This window comes from Gracilinanus agilis, chromosome 4, assembly GCF_016433145.1.
Source record: "Gracilinanus agilis isolate LMUSP501 chromosome 4, AgileGrace, whole genome shotgun sequence".
Taxonomy (NCBI): domain Eukaryota; kingdom Metazoa; phylum Chordata; class Mammalia; order Didelphimorphia; family Didelphidae; genus Gracilinanus; species Gracilinanus agilis.
Genome location: NC_058133.1, coordinates 13,547,085 through 13,559,054, shown reverse-complemented (window position 1 = coordinate 13,559,054; position 11,970 = coordinate 13,547,085). Strand labels below are relative to the sequence as shown.

The following is an 11,970-nucleotide window of genomic DNA, read 5'->3' as shown; positions in this document are numbered from 1 at the left end:
TCCCAGACAAGTCACTTAATGGAATTATACTTGAGGTCCTCTTAGGTTCTCTTCCACCTCTAAATCTAGGATTCCTTCATTATGTAGAATCACATACAGGATAAACATGACGAGGTCAAATGCAAAGAAGTTGGAGAAGGAGGGCACATCTAGTCAGAAATTCAGGAAAGACTTCTTGTAGAAGGAAGTGCTTGGTTTAGGGTAAGCCTTGAAAGAAGTGAAAGGTTCTGTAATGAATAGGTGAGAGAGAGTGTATTCCAAGCCAGGGGGATGGCCTTTGAGAAAGCAGGAAGACAGGGAATAGCATGCCATGTGTGAGGAAGAGAGAGAAGACTAGTCTGGCTCAACTGTAGAATGTAGAATAGAATGAGACAGGAAAGATCAGATGGGGTCAGCTTTGGTAGGGCTTAAAACAAGGAAAGGAATTTACTATTATGGATCTAATTTTCACCAAAAGGAGAAACTAGTTGCTAAGGAAGATAAAATAGGAATCTTGGAGGAAAGTAAACCATTTCATCTTAGAAATTAGGATCAAGTAGGATAGGAAAATTGGGCTTCTTCTGGCATTCACCAAATTTTGAGAAAGCAGATTTCAGAAGGTCCAGAATACAAAGAGAAAGGGTCCCATGGCCCAAAGTTCTGGAAGATAAGTCAGCATAGGAGGGATTTCAAGTTCTCAAGGCTTTGAAAATACGAAAAGAAATAATTCCAGCAAGGAGAAAAAAGTCAACTTGCTTGAAGTGCCTGCTGTGGATGAAAAGGGAAGTTGCTGATCATTATAGATTTTTCAGAAACCCCCACAAAAAACACAGAAGAGGGCAGGTAATGGAAAAATGTGCCTTGGTCCTCTAAGAAATGTCAAGACCTCAAAAGATCTAAATGAGCTGAGACTAGAAAGCTGAACTGAAGTTATGAAAGGAGTTTCATCTCATAAGAGAAGAGGGGAGGCTTATATAAAAGACAGTGCACCTGCTCAGAATGATGAGACTCAGGGCAGTGTTTGAGCCAATTCAAACTGTCTCCTTAAGAATGATAGTTAAATTTTCAGTATGAGCATTTATACCTCAGAAGTAAAAAATGCTGCTACAAGCATAGGACTGCAAAGGGTAGAATGAATCTGACTTCATGGGAGTGGTACCCATGACAAATGTGGAGGCTCTACCTCACCCTTCTAGATGAGAGAGTTCAAGTTACCAGACCCAGATGACCTGAGTCCCAGAGTACCTAATTCCCTGGCAGATGTGATGGCTGAATGATCTTCGATATTCACAGAAAGATCTGAGAGAACAGAAGTGACCCAGGACTAGAGAAAGGACAATGTCATGGACTGAAAAATACAATTTAGAATGGAATTCACTGAATGTAGACAAATGAGCTTGCCTTGGATTTCTGGATGACAGTCATAATGCAATGCCTCACAAACATTTTGGACATGAAAAAGAGGTTACAAAGAGCCAGCATGACTTAATCAAAGGCAGGTAATGCTAGACTCCTCTTTGCCTGTTTGTCATCATTTTGGAGTCTGAATTTCCCCTGTAGCTTTCTAGGATCATTTCTGTCCTTAATCATTTCCTAAAAGCATCTCCATGACAGAATATAAGCTTGGCTCACCAAAAAGCTTTTTTTTTTTTTGGGGGGGGGGTCATGACTCTCAGATAGTCCAATAATTTTTTTAATTGTTTCTTTTGGAATTATTTTCAAGGTCAGTTATTTTTTAATGAGAAATTTCATGTTGCTTCTATGTTTTTATTCTTTTGGTTTTGTTTTCTTATTCTTGATATCTTGTGAAGTCATTAGCTTCTATTTGCCCAATTCTTATTTTTAAAGACTGATTTTTTTCCATAACCTTTTCAGTTTGGTCCATTTTATTTTTCATGGCATTCTTTTCTTCATTGGAATTTTTGCCTCTTTTTCCAGTAGGTTAATTCTGTTTTTAAAAGCACTTTCTTCATTGGATTTTTGTGCTTCCTTTTCCAGGTGACCTTTTTTTTTTTTTAACATTTTTTTAGGCTGTTGTTTTCTTTTATCCATGTTTCTGGTCATGGATTTCTGGTAGTCCAGTAATTCTCAAATTGTCTCTTCCAGATCTTCTGGGTTTTCTGGGTCAGTTGTTTTTTCAATGAGAAATTTCATGTTTGCCTCTATTTTTTCATTCTTTTGGTTTTGTTTCTTATTCTTGGTGTCTCGTGTAGCTTCTACTTGCCCAATTTTAGTCTATAAAGACTGATTTTCCTTAGTGGGTGATATGGAGACAAAAGCAAATGAACTTCAAAAGCTTGACACCTATGGAAAAGTTGTACTGGACAGGGAAGGGGAAGGTTCTGGGGAGAATAGGAGCTTTCAGGAGTATAGAGATAGTGGGGACAGGGGCAGGGCTGAGGACTCTGTCCAGGCTGGGGGTGGCAGCAGGCAGCTTCCTCATCAGTCTACCACCTGAAGTATGGGTGGCCCTTTCTGGGAGAAGGGAAGGGACTGGAGCCTGGAGTTTGGTCACCCTGGGCAATGGGGGTCCCACAACCATAGAGGGGGGTAAAGGAGCCCAGGCTGTAGATGGGTGTCTGGGAGCCAGAGCTGGGGGTAGTGTGAGAGTTGGAGATCTGGCTTCTGAAGCTCGGGGTGCCAAGGCAGGCCAGTCTCTGGGGGTGCACAGAAATGGTCTGGCACGTGGTGTGCAGCTCCACCCGGGCAAGGGATTCTGTGGCCTCCTTCACCATCCCGATGTAGCCCTTGTAGGGCTCCTGGCAGATGTGCACAGACTGACCCACCAGATCCTTGTCTCCCTGGCCTTGGCCAGCACCCACTGCCCTCCCCAGTGCTTGGTCCCTAGGCCCTGTGAGGGCACCAGGGGACCTGAGAGTGACGGGAGGAGGTCTGCGGGCACCAGGTGCCAAGTCCCGCACTGGGACGTCTTTGGCCCGTGGGGCCTGGCTGGCCTGGCTGAGCAGGAGGTGGTGGGACTTGCAGATGAAGGGGCCCTGTGGTCCAGGACCTTCCTGGAGAGGAGAAAGGCAACTCCTCAGAGGGGGTGGGGGGAGAGAGAGCAAGAATATGAATCATGTAACCATGGAAAAAGTGTTTTTATTGAAAAAGAACATACATTTAGAATGGATGCCTAGCCTTGTTCATAACCTCTTTTCAGTCATTGACTATGTTATAAAATCTGTAGAACCTAGGAGCTCACTGTCTCAGGCCAAAACTGGGCGTTTCTGTAGACCCTGGCTTTTGTGACCTTCAGCACTTACAATAACTCTAGTATTGCTAAAATATTTACCCAGCTGTTTTTTTTTCCTTTCTAACATTTGCATGAGTTAAAATACACTATAATAAACATTCCAATACCTGTTGGGAAAAAGAAAGAAAGAAAGAAGGAAAGAAAGAGAGAAAGAAAGAAAGAAAGAATTAGAGAGTCTTCCTCATCCTCCTCGAATTCCTCTTCGTCCTCGTCCTCATCTTCATCTTCCTCCTCCTCAGCGTCATCCAGGATGGAACTGCCACTTTTGTGCCTCTTTTCAGCACTCTTCACCTCCTCTTCCTTTGGTTCCCTTTCAGACTCCTCCTCATCTGATTGTAACTCCGATTCCGACTCAGAAGATCCGTACTCAGACAACTCCGATGACTCGGACTCAGAAGATCCGTAATCAGACAACTCGGATGACTCGAACTCAGAAGATCCGTAATCAGACAACTCGGATGACTCGAACTCAGAAGATTCAGACTCAGACAACTCAGACGACTCGGACCCAGATGACTGGGACGCCTCTGAATCCTCCCCGGCTTCTGTCGCGGCTCTCCCCATTGCTATCTCGGCTTCGCTGCTGCTTTCGTTATCCTCTTCCTCAGAGATGCCGCGCTGGAACAGCTTCAGGTGGTGAGTCTGACTCGCAAACATCGCCTGGCCTTTGCTCTTGATCTGCTGCTGTTGCTGCTTCTGGACTCCTTCTCAACCCTTCAAGGCTCTCCTCACTGCTCAGCTCCAGTGACTGGAGGGTCCCTCCCGTCTTAAATACCTCTCCAGGTCAAGTGAGAACTCACTGAGTTCACTCCTTCAAGAGGTGTGAGTTCCCTGCCAAGGGGGAGGGAGAGGCTGGAATGCTTCTGGGAGGGAATTCCACACCCCTCCCCCTTTGTCCTCTTCAGAAGGTGAGAAGGAGGCCTCTGCTTCAGCCCTTCATTCACACCTAGTCCCTGCCCTCCAGCAGCTTTCTGTGTGCCTCTGAGAGGAGAAAACATGCAGCTAATCACCTCCCCACAGGAGACAAAGAGAAACTGGACAGCTCTTACAGGGAAGGCACTGAGGCACCCGCAACCAATGACTTCTTGGACAAGAACAACCTTCCAGCTTCCCTTTCAGTGATTAAGGAAGAAATGTCGACCACCCAGCAAGCACTTATTAGGCCTCTACTGTGTGTCAGGCACTCTGCTAAGCCCTAGGTGCACCAAGACAAAAGGGAAACAGTTCCTGTCCTTTGGGGAAATAAGTTATTATAGATGTCTTCTGGGTTTCCTATCATAGTGCAGTAGTGATCTCTGGGGATACCCATAGGTGGAATTCTATTTTTTAAGTCAGAAAACAAACAATCAGCACCACTGATAAGAGACACTGGAAAAGTTCAAAACCCCTGCTGCCATGTGGATGTAGCCTCCCTCCCCCCTCCCCACTCCTGCCTCCACAGAGGACTGAGTTGGGGCTGGCCTCTCATCTCCATTCAAGGCCTGCTTGATCTTCATTTTCTCCCATTCTCTTCTGATTTTTGCTGTCTTTCTTTCTCTTTACATAGTTGAAGTTCCTTTGTAGAGTTCTCCAGCTTCTACTTCCGTCAGTCTCTGTCGGTTTCTGTAAGCTTTCTGAGTTTTTCTATCTTCAACATACATACTGTCTGACATCCCAGGAATATTTAATTACAAAATATGACGTCTAGGCTTTTTCTTTGGTCATGACTCTCAGGAAATCCAATAATTTTTTAATTGTTTCTTCTGGATCTATTTTTGAGGTCAGTTTTTTTTTTCACTGAGATATTTCATATTTTCTTCTATTGCTTTCTTCTTTTGAATTTTTTTCTTGTTTCTTGATGTCTTGTGAAGTCATTAACTTCTATTTGCCCAATTCTTATTTTTAAAGACTGAATGTCTTCCATGACCTTTTCCATTTGGCACATTTTACTTTTTCATGGTACTCTTTTCTTCATTGGAATTTTTGCCTCTTTTTCTAGTTTTCTGTTTTTAAAAGCACTTTTTCTTCATTGGGTTTTTGTGCTTCCTTTTCCAGGTGACCAGTTTCTTTTGTTTTTAAGCTGTTGTTTTCTTTTTTCCATGTTTCTGGTCATAACTTTCTGGTAGTCTAATAATTCTCAAATTCTGACTTCTGTATCTTCTAGATTTTCCAGGTCACTTGTTTTTTCAATGAGAAATTTCATGTTTGCTTCTAATTTTTCATTCTTTTGGTTTTGTTTTCTTATTTCTTGATTTAGAATAATTGTTCATATGTTTATTGATAGCTTTGATTTATTCATCTGAAAACTGCCTATTCATATCCTTTGATCATTTGATAAATTGGGGAACGGCTTGATTACTTGTCAATTTTACTTAGTTCCTTATATATTTAAGAAATTAGACCTTCATTAGAGAATTTTGTTTTAAAAATTTTTTTTCCCACTTTGTATCTTCCCTTCTAATTTTGATTGCACTGGCTTTGTTTGTACAATGAATTTTAATTTAACACAATCAAAGTTATATGTTTTATATCTTGTCTTTCCCTTTGTCTTAAATTTTTCCCTTCCCCATACATATTGCTTAAATCCCCATCATAGTGTAAGCTCCATGAGACTGTCTTCTGCCAATTTTGTATGCTCAGCACTTAGCCCAGTGCCTGGCACATTGTAGGTGTTTAATACATGTTTATCTAATTGAATTGAATATTGTTTGCAAGTCTACAATGGCATTAGCTTTGTGATATGACCTGTGGAGGAAGTAAGGAAAGAGCTGGTGCTTTGGGTGACATCCAATGGTGAGTGGCCCAAAGAGTTGGGGGGCAACATAGAGGTACTAACTAGATGGTTCCCCACTAGCTGGTGACGACATTCAGAGAAGAAAGAGAGCCAAGAGAAAGGAAACATGGCATTAAAGAGTCTAAAGGTACAGTCAGAAGGGCTGACTTCCAGGTTTCCTCCCGCCATCTTATAGATAGGTAATTATTTGTATGCCGCCTCTTTTCAGAATGTGAGCACATTGAGTTCAGGGGCCAGATTTTTGTCTTCCTTTGTATTTTAAATGCTCACGAAAGCAGGAAAGGAAACAGGTGTTAATTAAGCACTCACTGTATACCAGGCACTGTCCTAAGTGCTTTATAAATATGATCTCATTTATAACCCTGGGAGGTGCCTGGCACATAGCGAATGTGTAATAATTGCTTATTGACTAACTATTAACTCCCACCAGTTAACTGTGTTATCATAGACAAATGATTTCCCCCTTGCAGGCTCAGTTTCATCATCTGTCAAATGGGAATGGAGGAAATAAAGAAAGCTAAAGCTTCTCCTAGCTCTAACCAACAATCATTCCATAGGAGTTACCAGGGAAGATCACTGGAAACAAATGTCATTTGCTTCACTAGTTTGCCCTAGGCTGTCTCCTTTTCCAAGGGTTTAATACTCTTTAATAAATGTAAATGTAATCATACTCTTCAATAATTAATAAATCAAGATTCTTTCATTACAAAGCAAAAGGGATTAAAGCATTGGGTCTGGAGTCAGGGAAATCCTGCTTATTAGATTTGTGAATCCGGGCAAGTCACCTCATTTATGCCTGTCTCGGTTTCCTCATCTATAAAATGAGGATGTTAATAACACCTGCCTCATAGAGTTGTGAGGGGCAAACGCCATAACGACGCAGAGCCCTTAAAATGCTCTTTAAAATGCTAGCTAGAACCAAGGTCATGGCATTGTAGAATGAGGAGGATGGGTACAGGGACAGCACATTAAGTGCACAAAGTATTCCTTTATTAAGCTGATTGATTTCAAGGATGTGTGCTTAAAAATGCTTCCCTTAAAAGGCCTTTGAAAGTCATCATTTCCGGGCCTGAGATGCTCATCAAGTGGGTCCAGCCCAGACCCAGATCTGCTGGAATGGATTCCCACAAAGCCTTCCTTTTGGAATCGCAGATCGCTCAAAGGGAGGCATTGCCCCAGTCCTTAAAGAGAGTTGAGGCTGCACTGGGGAATGATTGTAAGCTACCGTTTCCCCAGGGGGATCCAGATCTGCATCAAACCCTTTGCAGGATAGAAGCCCAGCTCATTAAGGCTGAACCACTGCTTCTTATGTGGGCACCAAGGTGTGTTTCCCAAAAATTAGAGATGAAATGATTTCCTTTCATATGCAGGGAGGCAGCCAGGAACTAGATTTAGAGTTGGGGAGGTGGGAGAGGGAAGTTGGTTTTTTTTTTAATTATTTTTAAGTTTTATTTTGTTTTTTTTTAAGACACAGACATTTCACTGAAGGCCAGCTGCTGCCCATCACTTTTTACATTGAGTTTATAAGGTGAATGTGAACGGAACTCTGTTTCCAAAGAGGCCAGGGGAGCCTTGGGCTATGGTCTTAGTGGCAGAACTATCAGGCTTCCCATAGACCTCCTGACCTGTGGCTCACTCAGATCAAAGCACAAGCTCTGCCATACAGCCGAGTTACAAAGGTATCCCAATAGTCATCCCAACAGTCAGAGGTATCTGTGAGCTCATTAATGGTGTAATACAGATTGCAAACATCCAAGTCTTCTCCTTGAGGGAGATTTTTGTCCCTCTTCTTGCTAAATTCACTGCAGGAAATTCATCCAATGTTCACATCTTTATTTCTCAAGAGAATGCCTCCCCTGGAGCTCGTGGGCTCTCGGTTCCATCAGCTCTCCCTTGCTCCCACTGTGGGATCAGCCCATCTTCTTCAACATACATTTCCTCAATGGCATCCTTTAATTCAGCTTTGTAGTTCATTCTTCATATCGCTTGTGATTTTATTACATGCCATTTGTTTGTCCATTTTCCTCTGGGTAGTTAAATTCTTCAGCCTGGATAGGGGTGTTGAGGAAGAGCAAGCATCTCTGGTGACAACCCTTTCTGGAGCTGCTCATCCACCTTTGGCCCAGCTCTGTTCTTAATCCCTATTCCCAGGTCCCTTTATGAATTCCCTTAAAGGAAAAAGTCTAGAAAAGATTTTTAGTCTAGAGAAAATCTGATTTCTTAATATTTTCAGTTTAACTAAAATTTTTTTTTACTATGTCTCCCTAAGAGGAAGAGGTTATTCTAAAGAAATCTTGATGGGAGACTCAACTATGAAAAGTCATTTGAAAAAATATAAAACAAACCTGTAAAGATTTATATAACACATTTTTCACTATTAAGAAAACTGAGAACAGAGCTGGGGAGGGGGAAGGGAGGAACAAGGTACCTCAGTGGATTAAGACACCAGCCCAGAGATGGGAGGTCCTGGATTCAAATGTGGTCTCACACACTTCCTAGCTGTGTGACCTTAGGCGAATCACTTAACTTCCATTGCCTAGCTCTTAACCCCTCTTCTCCCTTGGAATCAGTTCACAATAATGACTATAAGATGGTGTGAAAGGAAATTCTTGGTTTTGTCTTTTCTGAGTTTATACTTGTGAAAAGAGAATCCTTTATTCTCTTTTCCTAGTTGGAGTTCACACTTTTGTTGGCAATAACTTAAAGTACCCCTGCTTGGACTGGGTGAGGAGCTCTCAAACCACTTGGAGAGTTCACACCTCATGTGCCAGGAGTCTGTGGACTCTTTGTGTGATGTGGACTCACACCTCTCAGAGGGAGAGATTTGGTGGGTTCACACCCTTAGCTGTGAGTCTTTTTTGATTGTGAGAACTTAACCTCCAGAAGGTGAGAACTCAATCCCACAGACACTGCCCCCCCCACCTAGGTGATACTAGCCAATTTGGAAGCTGTGATTGGCCCCTATGAAAAGGGGTGGAGACAAGAGGCCACTATGAAAGACCCTGATTTCTGAGGAAGTCTGCCTCAAGAAGGAAGTCAGCTTCAAGAAGGTGGGCTCAAGGAAGAAAGTTGGCCTCAGGAGTCTTGGAGGGAACTTGGGTCCTTTACTGATCTCTGGAGAGAGTGTAATTCCGGTTGAAAGTCAACAAGTTCTGGCTGAGTGGAGCACCAGAGCAATATTTAGTAAGGTTGGCTAAATATTTTCTCTACCTTTGTCTTTCTCTGCTTTCACTCTTTCCACTGTTTTTGTAAATAAAAGCTATTAAAGTCATTTTGGGTGGACGTTGAGGGTGGGGGAGCACAGAGGGCACCTGGCTGCACCCCAGAGCCTCAGTGCTGCCCTAGCACTGCCCGGCCACAAAGGTTAGCATCATGGACTTCCAGGACATCCTGAAGGTAGCGTCTAAGCAGCAGGGACTCAACACCATCCCAAAAAGATACAGTTTGGCAGTAGGTCCTCCTAAAAGAGACCCCAAAGTCAAGGGTGTCCAGGCAGCAGCAGTGCAAGCTTTCCTCAAGCAGAAAGAAGAAGAGTTAAGGTTAAAAGCCTTAGAGGAAAAGAGGAAAAAGGAAGAGTTGATGAAGAAACGCACAGAGCTAAAACACAACAAGAAAGCAAGAGCCATGGCAAAGCGGACAAAAGACAACTTCTTTGGTTATGATGGGATTCCTCTTGAAAAGAAAGCAAAGAAAAAACATGGAATTGAGAGACCCACAGACCAAAAATGCTCCAGTGAGGACACAGAGTTGGAGTATGAGGAGCAGGAAGCACCCCTGAAGACTATAACGAAACCAAAGGCCCCCCTCAGAAGTGCCCCTGCACCCATGAAGTTCACAGACTTACTCAAGCTGGCTGAGAAGAATCAGTATGAACCTGTGGAGATTAAGGTAGTAAAGAAAATAGAAGAACGACCCAGAACTGCAAAAGAACTGAGAGAAAAAGAATTCTTAGAACGAAAACACAAAAACATAGATAGAGAAAAAGAGAAAAAGATGCTTGAAAGAGAGAAAAGGCTAGTTTCTCCAACTATGTCTAAAACGGTCCCTTCTTCAAAAGAGACTATTAGTGAAAGACACAGAGATTCTGGGGACAAACATTGCTTTTCCAGGGGGAGTCACCTTCCCCATATAGATGCTGAGAAAAAATCTAGATCTTTTGCAGCCAGTGAGAAAACTATGAGACTGCCATCCAGTAAGTCCCAGCCAGGAGAGAAGACCAAAGCAGGCTCTGGAGACACCTTCCAGCCCTCACCAAGTGAAAGTCACAGCCTCTTCCTCAATGGGGCAGAGAAGTCCTGCTCTAGCTCCCATTCTATGGGCACAAGGATCTCAAAGACTGTAGTTCACGAGACTCAAAAATCTAATGAGCACAGGCCCTCCAAATCCCCTTCTTCCCATCCCAGCCATTCCAAGTCCGGGGTTGTCTCTACTCCACATGAGAAGACAAGAAATGCAGGTGCCAAGCAGCCATGGAACAGTTCTAACTCAACCTCAGGTCAGCCAGGTGTAGGGACTACTCGGCCAGTCCAAAGCCCTAGGAAGCACGGTGGCAGCTCCAACTCAGGACCTGAACAGCAAACCAGTGGATCCAAACGTTTGGTTGGTGTCTCAGGCCCCAGTGGGCGACCTGTGAGTGGCTCAAGTGGCCGTGGGTATCCTACAAGCAATTTAGGAAGCTCTGGCCAGCCACTCAGTGGCACGGGCTCTATGGGACAGACAGTGACTCCAGTTGGACGACCTGTTAGTGGTTTGAGTGGCCCTGGGCGACCTAGTTCAGGTGGCACTGGGAGACCCACCAGTGGCTCAGATGGCCCTGGGCAGACAGTCAGTGGCTCAAGCTCCTCTGTGAAGCCCCGATGCACAGTTGTTACAGAAACTATCTTTTCCAAGAATATTATCAGCCGACCTAGCAATGGGATGAGACCCCCTCCACCTGGCTACAAACCTGCAGTATATCCACAAGGTACCCAGAGGCCCCCCTTTCCCCCTATGGCCCGGAAACGATATCTTGAGGAAGATGAGGATGAGGAGTATGATTCTGAAATGGAGGACTTCATTGATGATGATGATGATGATGATGATGGAGAACCTCAAGAAGAAATATCAAAACATATCCAGGAAATCTTTGGATATGACCGTCATAAATACAAAGATGAGAGTGATCATGCCTTACGTTACATGGAAAGCAGTTGGAGAGAGCAACAGAAGGAGGAAGCCAAGAGCTTGAGACTTGGAATGCAAGAGGACCTCGAAGAAATGAGACGTGAAAAGGAGGAACTCAAACGCCAGAAAGCCAAGAAAATGAAACTGCGTTAGCTACAGTTTTTTACCATTGGGAGAAAGATACTTTCTTGAGAACTCTCTACAGACTGGAAAAAAAAAACCCTTTCTCTCTTTGGATTATATTTGGGGACTAGAGAAGGAGACATGTAAAGGAAGCACTGGAAAATAGGGCTGTAGTTTGAAAAGAAAGTACTTATTATTAATACTTGCCAGGGTTAAATTTGTAATGCAGATGAGATGTAATATTCATTTGAATGTTTATATTAAAATAGTTGTTCAAAGATGCCAGCAATGATACTGATGAGCTATGCACACTGATGTGAGGGGAGGGGGGAAGGAAGGGGTCTACTCATCAGTTGTTAGTCACTTGTTATTTATTTGGCACTTAAAAATCCAGTGAGGATTATTGTTCTATTCCCATAGTCACTGCCCAGATAGATGGGTAGATCACTTCCCTGAACCAATAAGATCATGTCGTAGGCTTCTCTTAAGAATAATAAACTAGGGGGCAGCTGGGTAGCTCAGTGGATGGAGAGTCAGGCCTAGAGATGGGAAGTCCTAGGTTCAAATCTGGCCTCAGACACTTCCCAGCTGTGTGACCCTGGGCAAGTCACTTGAACCCCATTGCCCACCCTTACCACTCTTCCACCAAGGAGCCAATACACAGAAGTTAAGGGTTAAA

General features: G+C 43.4%; 1 protein-coding gene across 1 annotated transcript; it reads left to right on the top strand.

Annotated features, from left to right (window-relative positions):
* The first annotated feature begins 9,362 nt into the window (after positions 1-9,362).
* LOC123243757 (protein SPT2 homolog) lies at positions 9,363-11,321 on the top strand. Its single transcript, XM_044671833.1, has one exon. It carries the CDS (start codon positions 9,378-9,380, stop codon positions 11,319-11,321), a length of 1,944 nt encoding a protein of 647 aa, XP_044527768.1. The 5' UTR covers positions 9,363-9,377.
* Positions 11,322-11,970: the final 649 nt, after the last annotated feature.

Coding starts and splice junctions, on each gene's coding strand:
- LOC123243757 (XM_044671833.1), top strand. CDS start 9,378: ATGGACTTCCAGGACATCCTGAAGGTAGCGTCTAAGCAGCAGGGACTC.